Genomic DNA, 19,085 nt, shown 5'->3' with positions numbered 1-19,085 from the left:
TTTGCTGTTGTTGCTGATGTTTACTCAATTCCAAAGACATACACATCCATGCCGGATTAGCGATTGAATTTGCATGCTCATGTTTTAGGGACTTTGGAAATGGGCTTGCAGACGGACCTGGAGAGCAAATCCCAAATTTGCCGAAAGTTCGTATGGGTATTCCCAGGCTACTTTTGGACCTCAGGTGCACTGCATTAAAACCAGACCTTTTTCTAAAGAAAATTATTGTGTGGGCTTAGGAAAACTCCTGACAACCATTTATTGTCTATGAGCACAGTTTAATGCTCCATTCACAAACTCTACTATGCAAAGAAGAAATTGTATTAAGTCATGATACAGAAATATCTGAGCCTGAGGTCATTTAAAATGGACTATGGTAAAGTTGAAAAAGGCCCTGTGGTTAGACCAATCAAAATGTGCAATTTTTTTTGGAAATCATGGACTCCTCTGGGCTAAAGAGGAGAGGGAGTATTCAACTATCCAACATATCCAGACAATGTCTTTTCAGGGAAGACCTTGAATATTTCAGGAAAACAATGGTAAAATTAATTCTGCACATATTTACACAGTATTTCTCCATAGAGGAAAAGTCCAGGTGCTACAATGGCCTGTCTGTAGTCCAGACCTGTCTAATTGGGGGCATCATGGAATGAAAAACGTTCTCCATTTCCATTCACCATTTCTCTCCTTCAACAGTTGATATGAGTAATTTTACAATCAGGGTGTGCACTTTGTTTCAAAAGGGTCAAAAATTAAATCAGCTAATGTCATTTTTGGGGTTTTACACATTCAATATATCTGTAGAAGGATAAAAAGTTGTTTCAAGGCATAGGCGCATGGATAACTTTAGGAAAAACATCCAAGAAGGCATGATATTGGGAAAAACTTATGAAAAATCAAAGTATTAGATTGTCTGTCCACATGAGTAAATATCCCATCTGAACCACATAATTTTCAGTGTCCCGCCGGCAGGACGGTTACACCCCTCCCCCACCTCCCCCCAACATTCTAAATCAATTGTATGCACCATATTGCTATGTACTGTAGCATAGTAATGTTATACACCATTTCAAAGCTTTACCTCTTGGGAATCCAAAAATGACAACTTTTTTCATGTACAATCTGTATAATGCTTTACATTCTCAGATCCGCTTTTGGTGCTACCCTGACTTCTGGCTGCAGTGTAGCTGCAGCACAATAAGTAGATGCAACATATTGGGTACTGAAATATTTACAAGAATCCATAGAAATTGAATCTTCATGTTGTGTTATCCAATATTAGTTGTACAGATGTATAGTCTATCTTACTGTATACACACTCATTGAACCAACAAAGTAAATGCAAAAATAGAGACTTTTTTGTAATTATTCCATATTTTGTGTAGTCAGTCTATATCAGAACACCTGACAATCTAAATAGTTCACAAGAAACCTCAAAGTGTTACCTTTCATTTAAGACCAGGATTATGCTTCTACACAAAAGAGTTCATGTGCAGTAAGCATTTGTCAGTATGCATTTTGGATAACAAAAAGACCTATGGGGAGTTTCCACAGGCATTTTACAAAACGCATGAGCATACCTTGGCAAATAATAGTCTAAAGCACTCATATTTTCATTCTATATTGATCTACTTTTGCACACAACTTCACAAGACCTGGTGCTAGGGTTCAGTTGTGTTTCTAAGTTATATCAAGTGAGGGCTGAAATGTGGTCAGTTCAGAGATGCTTGTAATCCGGCAGAAAGAAAAAACTATATTCTAGCCTCTGTAACTCTTTGTGAGTACATCACACATTTATTTTGACTGTTTCGAAAAGTAGAGGTTCTCAGCTTTCTATAGAGGTCCAACATTTGATGGTAGGCCCCAAAAGAGGTGGGAACAATGCTTGTAAATAGGCACAGTGCAATTTCAGGCAAAAACTTGAAATTTGTATTGAAGCTACTCATGGGTAGTACACAGTCTGTCCTGCAATAAATATTAGTATTTTTATGAGAATATGGTGTAAAATATGCATAATTAAGGTTTTTGTGGCAAATACCCCAATTTTTTATATTCTTGTGTAATTTGTTTTGCACTGAATAGCCATACCACTTTTAAATAATTACTTGTCTCTCGTTTGAAAGCTTGTTCAGTTGTGATGTTGTTCGACAACTGTAAAACATTTTTTGGATATATCTTGATTGAGCTGTGATGGACGTCAAACATTTGAGTTGGAGTGGACAGTTTTGTGTTTCTTTGTCTACAATAATTAATATGTTACTTCTAAAATGGTAAAATGCTGACACTGCATTTGTAATCACAATTGTAATTTCAATCAACTGTGCTGTCACCCTTCAAGAAGGTGGTAAATAAAATCAAATGGGTTTCAGTTTCATTAAGTGAACCTTTACATTGACTAAAAACCCTGAAAGTGTCAGGTTCAACTCAGGGATCAATCAAAACCAAAATCCCTTGTGAATTCCATGACAAAACCCCACCAATTTGGGAATTACACTCATTTTCCACCCCTCCTTGAGTTAAACAATTCATTTTTACTAGTGCTGTCAAACGATTCAAATTTTTAATCAAGATTAATTGATTAATTAACTGAATTCCTATAGTTAATCACGATTAATCACATATTTTATCATATGATTAAAATTCTATTATTTTGCATTTCTGAACTTTCCAGGAGTCCATATTAACAATAAAGAAATTATTGTGTATCTTGATTAGGATTCAAATGAAAGCAAAGCAAGTTACTTTATTAACTGAACTTTAAGACGTATGTCTATTTGATTATTTCAAATCAAACTAGAATGTAATGCCAGAGGAATTACAATAGTGGATGGAAAGCTGCTGGCTTAATGTTGGTGAGGAAATTCCTCGAAAAAAAAACATTAAATCACTTAATCTTGAGTTCATACAAACCCTCATACCAAAAGACCTTGTGTGTCAAGGCGTTCTTGAGATATAACACTCAAGGTGTTTTTGACCTTGACATTTGACCTTTGACCTCCAACATCAATTCACTTCATCTTTGAGTCCATACAAACACTCATACCAAATTTCAGGCATGTTGAAAAGAATGGAATCTAATGTAAATGAATGTCAAAAGCAGAGTGCATTGCAAATAGTAGCAGCCAAAGAGGAATGTTGATAACAGAACAAGTGACGGTGAAAAAATCTTTGGCTAATGCGTCAGCCTAGGCTACTCTCTTTGGCCAGCTTGATAGCCCAACCAAGTGTGTGCAGCATGCCTTTACGTAGCCTACTAACGGCGCATCATCATAAAGATACATTTGATCTGCATCACATTTTAGCGGAAAACATGTTAACATTATATCATTGATTCCAATGGGAAAGACAGCTAGTAATCACACGTTGACTTTACATCTAGTTATTAATTCACAGGACATTCAATCATTTTACTAACACGGCAGTTATGAAGAATTATGTTTATGTAACTTACTCATGACAAATTTAGCATGTAGCTACACTTACCATAATATCCCATGCAAAACAGTTAGCTTGCTAGCTAGCTAACTGTGGAACTTCAGTATAACATAGCCAATTATCTCACCTAGTTGTAGGAAAAAGGCTACGTTCATATTACAAGTGATAGAATGAATGTGTGACTTATGTTTAGTTGATGTTATGACATTGAACTTAATTATAGTCAGCCACGGGCAGTTTGACTGTGCCTATCGATACATTCGTGACACTCCTGTTAGTAAACTGGAAAGAGCAAAACATGGGAACATGGTCACATTAATCCCATAAACACACAGATAACTCTTACACCAACCTTATTTTGTGCCTTCTATTCACGTTTGTTTCAAGATTTAGTAAGTTTACTATAAGCCCTTTTCGCTCCCCACTTTGATGCAGCATAGATTTCCATTATATCAGTCATCTTTCCCCTAAAAGGGGGCGTGTATGTGCAGCACATACAACATTCCATTCCATTCCTCAGTGCGTATTGTTTAGTTTCCGGTCTAGCTAGATCCGGTGTGGTGTTGCAGTTGTTCTAACGTTACTAGTTGTTGCAACAGCATGTGAAAAAGCTACAAAGTTTGTTACACCAAAATGAACGTTAATCTCGCGATAAAAAAATTGACGCCGTTTAAAATTGACGGCGATACCACTTTTAGCTCCAGCCTAGGTCATTGAATCTGATTAGACCATTAGCTTCTCGCCTGCTAGCATCACGTTTAAAAGTGACTAAGATTTTCTGGTAATTTTCCTATTTAAAACTTGTCTCCTCTAGAAAGAAAGTAGCCTGGGTGCCATTCCGAACTTAGTCCCGCCCACAACATTTGAGGTCGGGAAGTTCGGTCTGGCATTGCTTCATTGTGGTGGAAGTATGCTCGCCCTATATCCTGCTCCTTAAAAGGATTTGAGTCTGGAAAAATCGTTGTGCCTAGTGCATAAGGAATGTGGATGTGTTTAATCAGCCTATATTTTTTCTGTCATTAGTTAAAATAAATAAATAGAAAATGTACAAAAATGTATGTACTGACATAAATAGTTTACATTAGAATTTTAACCCAAAGTTGGAGACCATGTAGAATGCTGCAATTTCAAAACCTCACTCCACAGCTTATTGTACAGATGCATGCTTCGTATCCAGTAAGGTCTGCTGTTTATTTTGATATATGGCTTGCCAAGAGTTTGTGAGATATTTCACCGAGAGTAATGGGTGTGCAGAATGCAAATATGATTTAATTTCATGTAAGTTGAACGTTAGGCCTTAGAACCCTAGACTGTTTTAAGGGCATTTTCACTACCTTCAGTTAGAAGCATTTATCCTGGTCATTGTAAGTGCCAAACACACATGGTATATATTGTTCATTTTTCAGCAGAGTCTAGGCTATCCCAAAAGGAGGGGATTGGTTAGGTCTATCCAATTGAGTGCAGAGGCATTCCCCCCTGTATCCCCCCTGTATCGGTTGAAACACGCCCCATAATTACATCCCAATGGAGCAGTATCAGACTCATATTCTGACAAACCATCCTTCTTCTCCTATATCCCCTCCTTTTGCAGTATCAGACTCATATTCTGACTAGAATTTGAGTATGACAACGTCAGGCTAGTATTTTTATTATTTAAAAAACAAAATCAAATCAATGCAAGTATTAATACATGCAATTGTGGCAGATCTGGGTAGACTAGACTGAAAAATGAACAATATATAGCATGTGTGTTTGGCACTTACAATGACCAGGATAAATGCTTCTAACTGAAGGTAGTGAAACTGCCTAATGTCAAATTTCTGTTGGACGGAATTTTTACCTTTACTTACAACACCCACTATGTCTGTTAACATTATGTGTTCACTAAACTTTTTTCACATTGTATTTTTAAAATGTTACAAAATGGCCTGATGCGGTCAAATTGTCTGTCCTGTCCATAGTATACTTTTCCTAATATGAGTTGTGTAAGTGGTTTAGATTTAAAATGAAACACCAATTTGTGCATAAAAATGACTGAAAGGTGCATTTTGTGCCAATAAATTGTATTTTTACCATTCTGTTTTCCAGTTGTCATGGTGTTCCTAAGTCTAGCCATTAATAATAACATATAATGTTGGAATATTATGACATATTTAGGGGTACACAGGCCTGTGTCTGAAAAATGTCAAGCGCACACCCTGACTGTGAAATTACCCATATGGTGCCTTTGAATTAGTCTCAATTAAATATAGAGTTGACATGATTTGTAAATCATAGCATTCTTTTTTTATTCATAGTTTACCAAGCCAAAATACTTTTTCAGAACTTGGGGCTTAACATATTACATTTTTTAATTTATTTTAAATTTAATTTTAGCATTGAATACTAGTCTGTTTATTGCATTCTGTCTAGTACTCCCAACACAGAATAATTGCGTAACTGAGTAGAATTGAATAATTCTGTATCTTGAATTTCAATAGCAGCATTTCTAGCATTGCTTTTTTTTTTCAAGTTTACAGTTGTAACTCAAAAACTAGAATTGCGGTTCCGAGGAACTGCAAGAGTGGGTTTGATCAGGGGCATGGAACTCGTCCTCATCCAAGGATTCCAACGGTACCTCATTTATGAAAATCGGACATACGGGTCAAAAGTTACATGCACACACCTTCATATAAACAGACAGCCCATTGATTAGACATTTCCAGATGGCTTAGAAATCTGCCAGGTGCAAGCTCGGTCTCTGTCAGTTACGTTTGTTAATCATTGTGACGTCAACGAGCCGCCATTTTGCAGGTATTGCAGACAAAACGATACACTGTGACAGTGGGCGGCAACTCTGAGGCAAAGCGTAGTAGCAAAGAGTAGCCAAGGCTATCTACTATTTTTGTATACAGCAAAAAAAAATAAGAAAAGGGAAATGGACAAAAACAGACAGCGCGAGAGGATACCATATAGAGACAAGCTCAGCAAAGATGCCAGAGACCGTTATTTCGAAAATTGTTGTCTATTAATAACATTGATCCATACGATCTGACAGGAAAAAGCTGGAGCGTTGATCCTGCATTGCTACCTCCAACATCTTACTTGGATATTACTAACTACCTCATCCACGGCATGAGTGCTTACACTTACGAACAGTTTCGTAACTATAAATCTCTTGAAGCCCACGGACATTTCACCAATGGTTGGGTGCAGGATTTGTTGATATTTCGACCAAAGGACTGTGACAACGCCGTTGTATCAACTAAGGTAAGCTGGTTTTCACCACACCCGTTTTACAAGGCTACAATGTAGCCTAACCTAGGGCAACTTAAGACGGGATGGATCAGATAGGCTTTGATATCGGGAAGGGACTAACAGTAAACAGCATACGGTGCGGTAACTAATCGATTTTTAGGCCTCATGTGCCTGTTTTGATTTAGCCTAGTGGAAGCAATATGGGCTACACGAGCACTACGATCGATGCACCGACAGCAGGCCAGGGAATAGAGGCATAGCCTACCGGTATTTAGGCTAGGTTATTCAACTTGTTGAATATAAAAACAGATATTAATTACCACTTAAATAGATAACAAATAACCTAGTTTATGTAGGAAATAAATAAATAAATACCACTCATCAGGGGCTATAACCTCAGGCCATTGTACATGCATGGCTGGTATAGCCGAGACCTGTACACATGTTGCAGCAATGCTCTTTAAATTGGAGGCAGTGGTGAGATGCAGGGAGATGCCAACAGTGACTGGCCAGCCTGCATACTGGATGATACCAAGCAACATGACAAAGGTGGGTGCAGAGGCAGAACACAGAATAGATAGATTTAGTCTTGGTATCACTTTCGCACTGGAAGGATCACTGCATCAAACACGCACTCAGTCTTTGTGTCTAACTTGGAAAAGCCTGCGTTGTCTACTGTAAAAGCGGTGTGTTACCCAAACAACAGTCCTACCAACCACTGTGCTGCTACTACATGGGGAAGACAAAATGAAGAGAATGCAAAACAACATTATAGAATACAGACTGAGAATCATCACTGTGGCATGGAAATGAGTGAATGTGGTCTCATCATAAACCCAAAGTTTCCTCAGGTTGGAGCATCACCAGATGGGATTGTTCAATGTATCTGTTGCGGAAGGGGCTGCATTGAGATTAAGTGTCCATACAAGTACCGTGACCACACTGTTGAGGAGGCATGCAGCAGTGGTGACACAAACTTCTGTTTGGAAGTAGTGGATGGGAAGCTTCAACTAAAGAAAAGTAGCCCATACTACAAGCAAGTACAGACACAAATTTTTGTCACTGATGTGAAGTACTGCGATTTTGTTTTGTGGACTTTGAAAGACTGTGTTGTGCTGCGGGTTGCACCTGACCCACTGCTCTGGAATGCCCTTTTGGAGAGGGCACAGCAATTTTTTGAGCTTGTGTCTCTCCCCGAGCTTGTAACTGGTTACTTTACTTCAACTGTTGTATAACTTAAATTAATATTATATTTTTACTTGATACTTAATATTTGTATTGCTTGATTATATGCACTTTTTTACTATTCAACACTGATTACAAATAGTTTTAAAAACTCGCTTACATGCATTTTGTTAATGTTCAGCACTGATTACAGCAAATTTGCACTATGAATGAATGAATTGTTTACAAATAAACATTGCCTTGTGTGAACGGTAGTGGGTTCTATACCTCATTCAGTCTAGTAAAGATTGATAAGGAAACAGTCAGAAGAATAGATTTAAGAATCAGCATTTCACATACTTTATTCTACATACAAGTCAAATAAATTATTTTAAAAAAGTACAAGCAGTAAATGTCAGACAATTAAAATATGTACAGAAACAAAGTTACTCAAAATGACTCATACAGACTTACACTACCTCCAGACCGCTGTGCTCCTCTGACGAACGACGTCTAGCTCTACCACCGGTACGCTCAAGCCAATCCAAACTTTTCTCATCTGTTGTTCCTCGTTGGTGGAACACACTGCCAGTTCCTACAAGGGCAGGGACATCCTTTTCCACTTTCAAAAAACTCCTGAAGACCCAGCTCTTTAGAGAACATCTACTCTCATAGCAACACTTACAACAAGTCTTACTGATCCTAGCACTCACCAGCCGTTTTAAACTGACAAGTAACTGTTAAAAACAGCACTCACCGACGCACTTATTCTTACTGTACTCTAATGTTTTTTTAAACTGTCCTAAAATTGTGAGAATTGTTCTAAAACTTACTGTTTACCATGTTGTTAGTCGCTTTGGTTAAAAAAGCGTCAGCCAAATGTAATGTAATGTAATGTAATGTAATGAATATATACATATATACAATCTAGCCCCTTGCACTAGTAGTGCTACTCAAAAGTTGAACAGGATCCTAAACACACTCACAGGAAAGAAAAGTCCATTCTAAACTATGGCTGGACATTGGTTAGTCAGTGCACAACACACAGTGACGATCTTGTCCAGAAATGTGACATCCTCACCTTCACATGGAAGGATTATGTTGATGGGTATAGTTCCTGTTAGGATTCTGTACTTTTGACAAATATTCCCAATGACCCTTTCGACATGAATTCTCAAGTGTGCTATCTTTCTAGTCTCCTCTACATCCCTTGCAGCCAGTTGACAGCGACCTTTTGTAAATGCTGGAAGTTTTACCTCTGCACACAACATACCAACACTTTCCTGAATGTCAAAGCCTCTGTCAGCCATAACAATATCACCAGGCAGCAAGTTGTTAAGAAACCCGCTGTTCTGCGTAATATGTTTATCACTTGTACGGCCACCCCAACCTTTTGATAGAAAACAAATTAATCCCTTGGGTGTAATACCGATCAAATATTTCATGGTGTGTGTGTGCTTGTAACTGGAAAACATCTGGGCACGTGCCTTCAGGTTGGTCGGTCTTTCTGTGAAAATCTCAAAACAGTCAATTATTACTGCAACTCTGTGTCCAAATGCCTCCACAAACTGGTGTGGCATAACGCTACGCAGAGTGTCCCTGTCAGGCCTTACAATGGAACGCTTCAGGTTTGCATACAAGAATGCCATAGTGTCATTAAATGTCCTATATACAGTCTTTGGAGACACACCGAAGAGATGGGCCAGGTGTAGTGCAGGCAGATCCAATCTAAGACGCATGAAAGTTAACAATACCATTTGGAAAGGAGTGAGTATTTTTCTCTGGTCTGCCATTAGAGGCACCAAGAAATTGAATAGAGCCATAAATGTTGCCAGGTTTGGCAGACCTGTATAGTACTTCACTTTATCATCACTATCTCCAAAGAAACCCTCAGACATTCTGTATTCCTCTAGTTCACGACGTAGCTCTCGGTTTTTCGTCAAACAAGCGGTTTACTTCGGCAGACCTGAGAGCACACAGATGACATTCAGTCTCTGGCACCTCCTCAATGTTGTCCTGAGTGCCCTCTTCATGGTGTGCCTGGCCACCTTCCTCAGCTTCTTGTGTGTCCTCCTCAGGAGGGTGATGTCCAGCCTCTTGAGTCCTAACTTGCTGCTGTGTGACATTTTTCAGCTGCTCCCGCTTACCTCTCCTTGCAGAGCGTGCTGTGTCTGTGCATGTGGTATCCATGTGGCCCAGATCGAGAGATGGTGCCCAGTCTGGATCAGTCTCCAGCATCTCATATGCAGGCTGACCTGCATAAGCAAGGATGTATGATATTTCAGATTTAAAAAATGAGTTTTAAAAAATAGAAACACACACACACACACACAATTGCTTCCACTAGGTGCTGATCACAGGAAAAACTAAATTATAAAAGAGGAGAGACCCCACAATTAATCACGCATCATATGCCATCAAAACTATTCTGAAAAATGATATAGCCTAAACCAGTGTTTCTTAAAGTGTCCGCGGACCGTTGCAAGACGTGGTAAACCGAGCAGACGTGGTAAAATATAATATAGATGAGTTGTTTGCAATATTGAACCAACTTGTATGTAAATCCAAAACGTTCTGCAACACTGTCTATGTAAGATGCCAGTTTAAATCATATGAATCCTCTGACACAATAAGCACAAAATTGAGACAAAATTTTTTTTTAGCTAGGTGGTCCGTGCGTTTCTTTTTTAGTGGTTAAGTGGTCCTTCGTCTAAAAAACTTTGAGAAACACCTGAACAACGACGTTGGTTGCTGGCAAAACACAGTGCTAGCAAGACCAGACTTTGCGTCCTGTCTACCGAACTGTGCGTTAAAGTTGGCAGCATGCCTAGCAAGCATCCGCTAACCCAGCACAAAGACAACGTAAAGTTAGGTAGAGCTAAAGACCACAGAAAAACACCACAATCAGTGAAATGATTTAAAAATTATATCAATAATATCAACACCTCACTGCCGCAACCCAGGCCATCCGACGCCTTTTTGTAATATCCGCAACTTGTGGTCCTTGGCTGTTTTTCCAGGTGGGAAACTTGAAAAATCTCGACCCATGATTAATTTTCTCACCTTTTCCGTTGTGAGATTTATTGTTGCAACCTTTTACGCAACACGACCGAACCATTTTCCACGACACTAAAACTACAAACTACAAGATCACGTTAACGTTCCTCAGCTACTACCTCAGTATACCTGCAAAATGGCGGATGATTATACAGTTACGTCATCTGTCAGAGACCGATTAGAGCTGTGATGCCATAATCAATCCTGAACAATCCTGTAGAATCCTGAACATTCCGCCATTCATTTCAATGGGGCCTAAAAAAGCAGAAAAACGGGAATAACGCGAAAACGACAAGGGCCAGTGACACGAAAGTAACAAGCAAGCTACACCGGTTCAGGCCTTCATTTTTGGAGTTCGAACCACGTCGATAGCTCAAACGGTCTACGAGCAGTAGTTCGTACAAAAAGTGGGTGAATAGGAAGATATAATAACTAGAATTGCGGTTCCGAGGAACTGCAAGAGTGGGTTTGATCAGGGGCATGGAACTCGGCTTCATCCAAGGATTCCAACAGTACCTCATTTATGAAAATCGGACATACGGGTAAAAAGTTACATGCACACACCTTCATATACACAGACAGCCCAGCCCAGCCCATTAGAGCTCTGCCAGATCTTAAGCCAAAGATCCTTGATTACTAGCAAGATAGAGCAACGTAATTCGTTACTATGGGAGCAAAACGGGGCAGTTCCGGTCTGCATAAGTGGGAGTGTCACCCTACGTCACTAAATAAACTTTCTCTCTTAATAAGCAATAAGAACAAATAAACATAATTGTGTTCACAGTATTATTGTATATAATCGTGTATGATACCAATGAATCATTCTTTAGGACATGATATGAATAATTTAATTAGTCATGTGAACCGAGCTAGCTAGCTAGCTAACGCTAGCTTAAAATGCTATACAAGTGGATGGGAGTAGCTATGGCAATAGTACAGCTATGGGCTAACAAGTGACTAGTAGTTGAAGGACTTCGCTTAAACTTAAAATACTGTTGCAAATTCACTTGAGTATAAACTATCCACTTTAACTAATGTCAGTAATGTTATTCAGCTAGTTGTCATTTCAAAGAAATTACACTTCTCCGTTTAAAATGTTACCTAAGTGTAGCAGGTAGACCTTCTCTGCCTGCTATTTCCCCATAGCACCTGCAAGTACTAATGAAGGGGGCGGGGCATAGGCATTTAAGCAATCTGGCACCAGTGGAGTGCTACTTAAGAGGGGCAGCAGCCAGTAGCAAGGGAGACTCCACTGGTGTAGCCACTGTCTGCTACCGTCAGGCAGCCCAGTCATGCTGATGGGCAGCCTTGCCTTGCCTTGCCTTGCCTTGCCTTGCCTTGCCTTGCCTTGCCTTGCCTTGCCTTGCCTTGCCGTTTATTTAGTAGGGAGGTGGCTCTGAGGGGGGCTACTCTGAGCATACGTGTGGTGTGGTTTTGTGTATTGCTTATCGCTTTGCAGTGTGCCTTTGCTGTGTAATAGGTGAGCTTTTCTTAATGCTTGCATGTAAAATATTTGTGTGGACGTCCATAGTTGCCACCCTCAGATCCCCACCCGTTTGTGTATTAATAAATCCTTTGTTTTCCTGGAATCATGTCTCCATGGTGTAATTACGAACCTGAAAGAGCCGTCTCGGTTTAGAGGTACGATCTCTTAAAGATTCCCTGATGCACTAGGCCTCAGGGTGGCGTAGTCAGGCTACTGTGATTGGCCCCTTGGCCCTTCCAAAGTATTACCCTGTTACATTCGCTAAGAGGCTAGCTAGCATGCTAACAACCGGACAGTAACTGGCAGCAGCATGGTCTGATATTAAGTTATTTTATTACAAATCCGAACCCTACAAAATTACACTTTTAGGCTTGAACTGATCCCAAACACTTACAGATTATGACAAAATTTTCCAAAAAACCCTCAACAAATCCAGAAAGACATAATGACCAATTTATTGGTAAAATTCCACAAATCTCCATTGACATTGGTTTACTTTGGTCTGCATAAAGGGGGATTTCCCCCCCTCCCCCTTGCAATAATCGAACGCGGAAATTGTTGAATGTTTGCGCCCCTCGCTCCGCTTGAACCCTCTCTGCTTAAGCCATTAGAGCTGTGATGTCATAATCAAAATTAGAATCCTTGAACATTCCGCCATTCATTTCAATGGGGCCCAAAAACGTAGAAAAACGGGAATAACGCGAAAACGACAAGGGCCAGCTACACGAAAGTAACAAGCAAGCTACACCGGTTCGGGCCTGAATTTTTGGAGTTGGAACCGCGTTGATAGCTCAAACGGTCTAGGAGCAGCAGTTCGTACAAAAAGTGGGTGAAAAGGAATAATAAACTAGAATTGCGGTTCTGAGGAACTGCAAGAGTGGGTTTGATCAGGGGCATGGAACTCGGCCTCACCCAAGGACTTCAACGGTACCTCATTTATGAAAATCGGACATACGGGTCAAAAGTTACATGCACACACCTTCATATACACAGACAGCCCAGCCCAGCCCATTAGAGCTCTGCCAGATGGCTTAGAACTCTGCCAGGTGCAAGCTTAAACAATTAGAGCTGTGATGTCACAATCCAAATTCAAATCCTGAACATTCCGCCATTCATTTCAATGGGGCCCAAAAACGCCGAAAAACGGGAATAACGCGAAAACGACAAGGACCGGCGACACAAACTACACCGGTTCGGGCCTGAATTTTTGGAGTTTGAACCGCGTCGATAGCTCAAAAGGTCTAGGAGCAGTAGTTGGTGCAAAAAGTGGGTGACTAGGAAGATATAATAATAAGAAGAAAACTTAAGAAGAACATGCTGGATCAAACCCACTAATAAATAAATAAATAAAGTAAACTTAAGAAGAACAATAGTGGGCTTGCTCCGCAAGCCGCTGTGGTCTTGCTGGATCAAACCCACTAATAAGTAAACTTAAGAAGAACAATAGTGGGCTTGCCCCTTGCTGGATCAAACCCACTAATTAAAGGAGAATTACCTGTTAATACCTGTTCATTCTTACTCGTTGCTCGACTTATCGTGACTAAATTCAAGATGGCTGCAAACGCTAAACTTCGTGAAGATACTGTCTGTATAAATCGTCTTGTAAGTAAACTACCAGTGCTTTTTCAATGTCTCGTTTTAAATGTCAGGGCCCTCGGAAGTCTACCAATGAAGTGTGGAGATACATTGAGCCTTGTAAATGGGTGTAAAACAGTGATTTATTTGCATGGCTAGCCCGATGCCGAAGCACCACTATTGAAAAAGCTGTTGGTAGCATCGGCTAACTAGCGCCAGATTTTGGAGTGCAGGGGACAAGCCGAGATGGGCTATGAGACATACGTTCACACTCGGTATCATGTTTCAATACACTTTAGGTCATTATCACACCGGAATTCTCCTTTAAGGGAGCTACAGGTGCTGAAGCAAAAAGTGTTACAACCATGAGGTCTATCCTACCGGGTTACTGCCCAAAAAACGCAGATGCCCGTATGTTTGTGTGACAGAATAGGCTACTCATTGACTAAAGCCTGCGAAACTTCACCTTGACTTGTAGCCAATACCAGACCACTTTCTTGTAAGCAGTTATTTAGGCCTACTCAATTCCTAAGAAAACCCACACTGACGACATTAGTGCAGCTATTGGTTGTGTTGAACAGTGCTGCAAACTGTAGCCTACTCCTCTGTCATCATACTGTATAAAGCCTGGCAAGTGGTTGTGATTCGCAGTGTTGGGAGTAATGCGTTACAAAAGTAATGTAATTACTGTAATATATTGCTGTTTGCGGTAACGTGGTAATGTAAGGCATTACAAAAAAAAATTGGGTAATATTTTACTCGGTACAAACTTCAGTAACGCGCATTACAATGCATTTTAACCAAAAATTAAGCAGTGTTTTTTTTAATACATATTCGCAAACACCACCGAGAGAACAACAGAGGAGAAAAAATCCGCGCAAAATAGTAGAACGTTATCTCCTGATACTGGTTGAAGATGACTGTGGCTGCAGCGGACTCTATTTGCGGGATGGACATAAGCCTAGGCTACGCTCAGAGACAAGGATATGAAGAACATAATAGTTAGTGCACTTTGTGCGAAACCGAAAGATCTCACTATGCCTCGCGAAATAGCACAAGTCATTTAATGAAACATCTAAAGTGGTGCCACGCTAATCTTTTTGATTCTTGATTAAACACAAACTTCTAGTGCATGTCAGCTTTGAGCTGTGAACTTGAATTCACAATTGAACTTAAAGAGAATAAAGGGATAGAAATGCAGAAAAAAGATTGTGTAGCCTGGCAGTGCCACCGTTCCCACCACGCGCATCACACACTTTGCGTAGGGCACCAAAGGACAGAGGGGGCACCCACATGTAGCCTAACCAATGAATAGTAGCTTTACTGCAAACTGCATTTCACTCTTCATCAATAAAGTTTACAATGTCAGAATGCACTAACACCATGGTACATGCAAGTTTGATACTTTTTGGGTTCTCTCAATCTCCACCACGTAGTGCTAGAATGGAATTGGCGGGTCTTCAATAATTAGTTTTCCAAGCATTTACATGAAGCACATGATATGCCGAGTTGACAAAAAAATAATCCATTCACTTTTATTTGCAAAACGAAATGCAACATGTTATTGCATACTTTCCAAAGCAATGAAGGCTGCTTAAAACAACTTAACATTGTGCATATTATTGTTAATATTGTGCTATCAATGTAACTCAACAAACAAGGCTTGTAAACAAGAGCTGGCAAAAAGGCATTATGAGAACATAAAGATCATGCTCTTAAAGTGACAGTGCACCATTTATAAGAAAACAGCATGAATGTTTAAAAACACACAGTAATGGTCTGTAAATAATAGGCCTTTTATTTTACTTTAGGTGTTTGAGTTATCATTTAAATGTCACTCACTCAAAACCACTCACTTAGGGCACCAAAATGGTCAGTAGGCCACCATCTTGACATGTCTTTATTAAAGGAACCGTATGTAAGAAATGTATTTCAATTAATCATAAATGGCCCTGATATGTCACTAGATATTAAGAAATCATGTTATTTCAAATACTTATATCACTGACAACAGTAGTCTGGCCAGGATATTGTCATTTAAAAAGTGGAGTTGCAGCCCTCAACTGATGTTGATGTTGTCATGTTGTGTTTTGGCCTGATGCGCCACCCTCCACCTATCTACTAATCACAAAGTCAGTAGTGTTTCGGCATCCGTGTTGCCAGCTCTGCCAGTCAGAGGGGAGGGGAAGGGGATACATCGCTCTACAGTAGTTTGAAAGTGATTTCAGTACCAGTTTTGACCACAATCTTACATACAGTTTCTTTAAGCTTTGATTTACAATATAGTAGGCTCTCTATTGATTTTAATGAGCAGGCCTAGACCTTAGAGTTACAGTATTTATATCACAATTTACCAGACTTTGACCTTTTGTCGGTTTTTAACAAAATTCTGACTATGATTGAGCGTAATAAACTGCATTTAGAATGGCAAATCCACATTTCCAGATATTTTGGTGAAAGTAAATTAAAAGTAATGCAATATTAGTGTAATGCCTTACAATTCAGAGACAGTAATATTATAATGTAACAAATTACTTTGAAATGACAGTAATAAGTAATGCATAATACATTTCGATTTTGAAGTAACTTGCCCAACACTAGTGATTCGTTCCTGGGTTTTCGGAAATCAGCTTCCAGAAACCTCTGAAGTTCACCTACAAAAAAGCTGCCATCTTTACCCATATAAGTATCCTGTGGGAACATTTTGGATTTTGGAATGCAGACGTTTTGCCCTCACTTTTGTTACCACTCAGAGGTCTATGGGAAGATCTCCAGATGGACCTGCAGAGCAAATTCTAATTTGTCAGCAGGTGGGTCTGGGTTCACCCAGGCTAGTAGTTTGGGCCCTTTTTAAATGCCATTTTAATGTGTGTTCAATGTGCGTACATAAAAAAAAAACACACACACACAATTTAGGGTGATGCCCAACTAAAGACTGATGTATGTGGCCACAGGCAAACAGAACTTAGGATTGGGAGAACATGCTCTTCCTGGAAGGCTTTTCAGTCAGCTCATATATTTTTGATGGACCATCACCTGGTGGCTATTGTTTTAGTGTACTGTTTACCCGAACCCGGTTGGGTGTTGCGCTTAGTGAATGAACATGTATTTGTGTGTCGCTTTGGACAAAGGCATCAGCCAAATCCCATAATCATAACCATAACCATATTAAAGGTGCTCTAAGCGATATTACGTTCTCTAATCGGCTTTGACTACTCAGAGTGGCTGCCAACAGGCATACTGTAGGCTACTCAAACATGTCCTAAAACAACCCTTAACGTTCGTTTTCAAAACTGTGCAACTCACCGAGTGGTTAGTGGTGTTCGTTGATTATTAAAAGCAAATATATCGGTGCAATGTATGATTTCCAGCTGTCTTATTTGCTATCGTGGACACCTCACAACCGCTCAATATTTGAACCTGAAGCATAGACGGTGCCGCAGTAATATCAACATGCAATAAGTATTCCAAAAGAAATCAATAGGATTTTACAAAATGCCAAATAAAACACGACAGAAGCTGTATTTCGCTATACGCTACTTGTTTTGGAACATCAACGAACACCACTAACCAGTCGGTGAGTTGCACAGTTTTGAAAACGAACGTTAAGGGTCGTTTTAGGACATGTTTGAGTAGCCTACAGTATGCCTGTTGGCAGCCACTCTTAGTCAAAGGCGATTCAAAACGAGTCAGAAAGGTCGAGACAGGACCAATTGTCAAAATTTCGGTGTCCACCACTCTAGTTCATCCAAAACAAACCAGAAAAGGGACTCAAAGTGCTAAATACCGGAATTTTCTTTTAAGATACTGAAGGTTTTATGTGTGTGTCAAAGTTGAATAAAGAGCCCTATTGGGCATAAACAAGATATAGTGTTTGGTGAAAACGAAAGGAGCAGAATATAACGATGCTGTTACACTGATGTTCCACCAGAAATATACAAGCTGGCTGTAGAGTCTCGTGGCATATAGCCTGGCTACAGACCACAATCCAGATTTGAATAGTTCTGTAACTGCAACTACTGTTGGCTACTATTAATATTATATTATAGGCCTATTGTATAGGCCTAATCATTAAATTATACTTATTAGCCTTATTAGCCTATTATTATTATTATATATATTAAGCCTAATTGTAATTACTGTAACAGTAACTGAGAACTCTGGATTTCCAGGGTAACCAAGTTGGGTTGCCAACTTTTTGATATGAAAATAAGGAACAGGTGGGGGGGGGGCGGTATACACTTGAAAACACACAACAATGTTTTACTAAATAGCGCATCATTTTACAAAATTGTGGGCCTATTTACTAAATTGTATCAAATGAACGCACTAAAATATGAGTGCACTATTTACTAAAATGAGCTCATAATATACTACATTCTATGCACAATCTAGTAAAATGAGATCATAATTGAGTTAAACGAGTGCACAATTTGGTCAAATGTGCGCATTCTCACAGTCAGGGGCACCTTAATACCACCTGAGCCCCCTGGGCTACATGTTTTTAAGCCCCCCCCCCCCCAAACCGCAAATATTAATTATGATATTAATATTTGTATTAATATCATATCATATCATATCATATCATTTAATATTAATAATATTAAATGATACCCGGCCCGCGAATAAAGCCTACAGTAACATGCAGTTACAGTGTAGCCTAATTATTGAGCCTATGTAAAACATTTACATAAACAGGAACAGAAAGCCCTCCTTAATCACGTCAGCCTACCCATGACATCGCTTATCAAAAAGGCTAGCCTACTGCACGAAAACAAGCGTTGAACTTTTACAACACTGGCTGTAGCAGGCTAAGTTAAAAGATGGGTTACACATATGGACGTTTCAAGCTTTTCAAACGTGCATGTGTTTGTCGTGTCGGGGGGTTCCCCAGGAGGTTTTTTTGAAATTCTGTCTACTTAACACACCATTTTAACGCAGCTTGGGAGGGACAGAAATACTTTTAGCCTACAGAACAAGCAGCTGGCTCATGTGACGTGAACATTTGCTACCTTATGCATTATCACTACGTACCCTGGAGACATATCTCACATTAACAATGGAGAAAACATAACGAATGGGTTAGCACAAACTAGCTTTTGATGAACGGAGATGCAGATCACTAATTAAT

The 19,085-nt window shown here is 39.6% G+C and overlaps 1 protein-coding gene across 1 annotated transcript in view; it reads right to left on the bottom strand.

Annotated features, from left to right (window-relative positions):
* Positions 1-8,751: 8,751 nt before the first annotated feature.
* LOC121707452 overlaps positions 8,752-19,085 on the bottom strand; it is a 19,461-nt gene continuing 9,127 nt past the window's right edge. Inside the window, 3 exon segments of the mRNA XM_042090054.1 lie at positions 8,752-9,770; positions 9,772-10,091; positions 10,782-10,785. Of these exon segments, the coding sequence (XP_041945988.1) occupies positions 8,841-9,770; positions 9,772-10,074 (1,233 nt within the window). The 5' untranslated portion in view covers positions 10,075-10,091; positions 10,782-10,785 and the 3' untranslated portion in view covers positions 8,752-8,840.

Source organism: Alosa sapidissima, chromosome 4 (genome assembly GCF_018492685.1).
Source record: "Alosa sapidissima isolate fAloSap1 chromosome 4, fAloSap1.pri, whole genome shotgun sequence".
Taxonomy (NCBI): domain Eukaryota; kingdom Metazoa; phylum Chordata; class Actinopteri; order Clupeiformes; family Clupeidae; genus Alosa; species Alosa sapidissima.
This window is presented reverse-complemented; position numbering and strand designations above follow the sequence as displayed.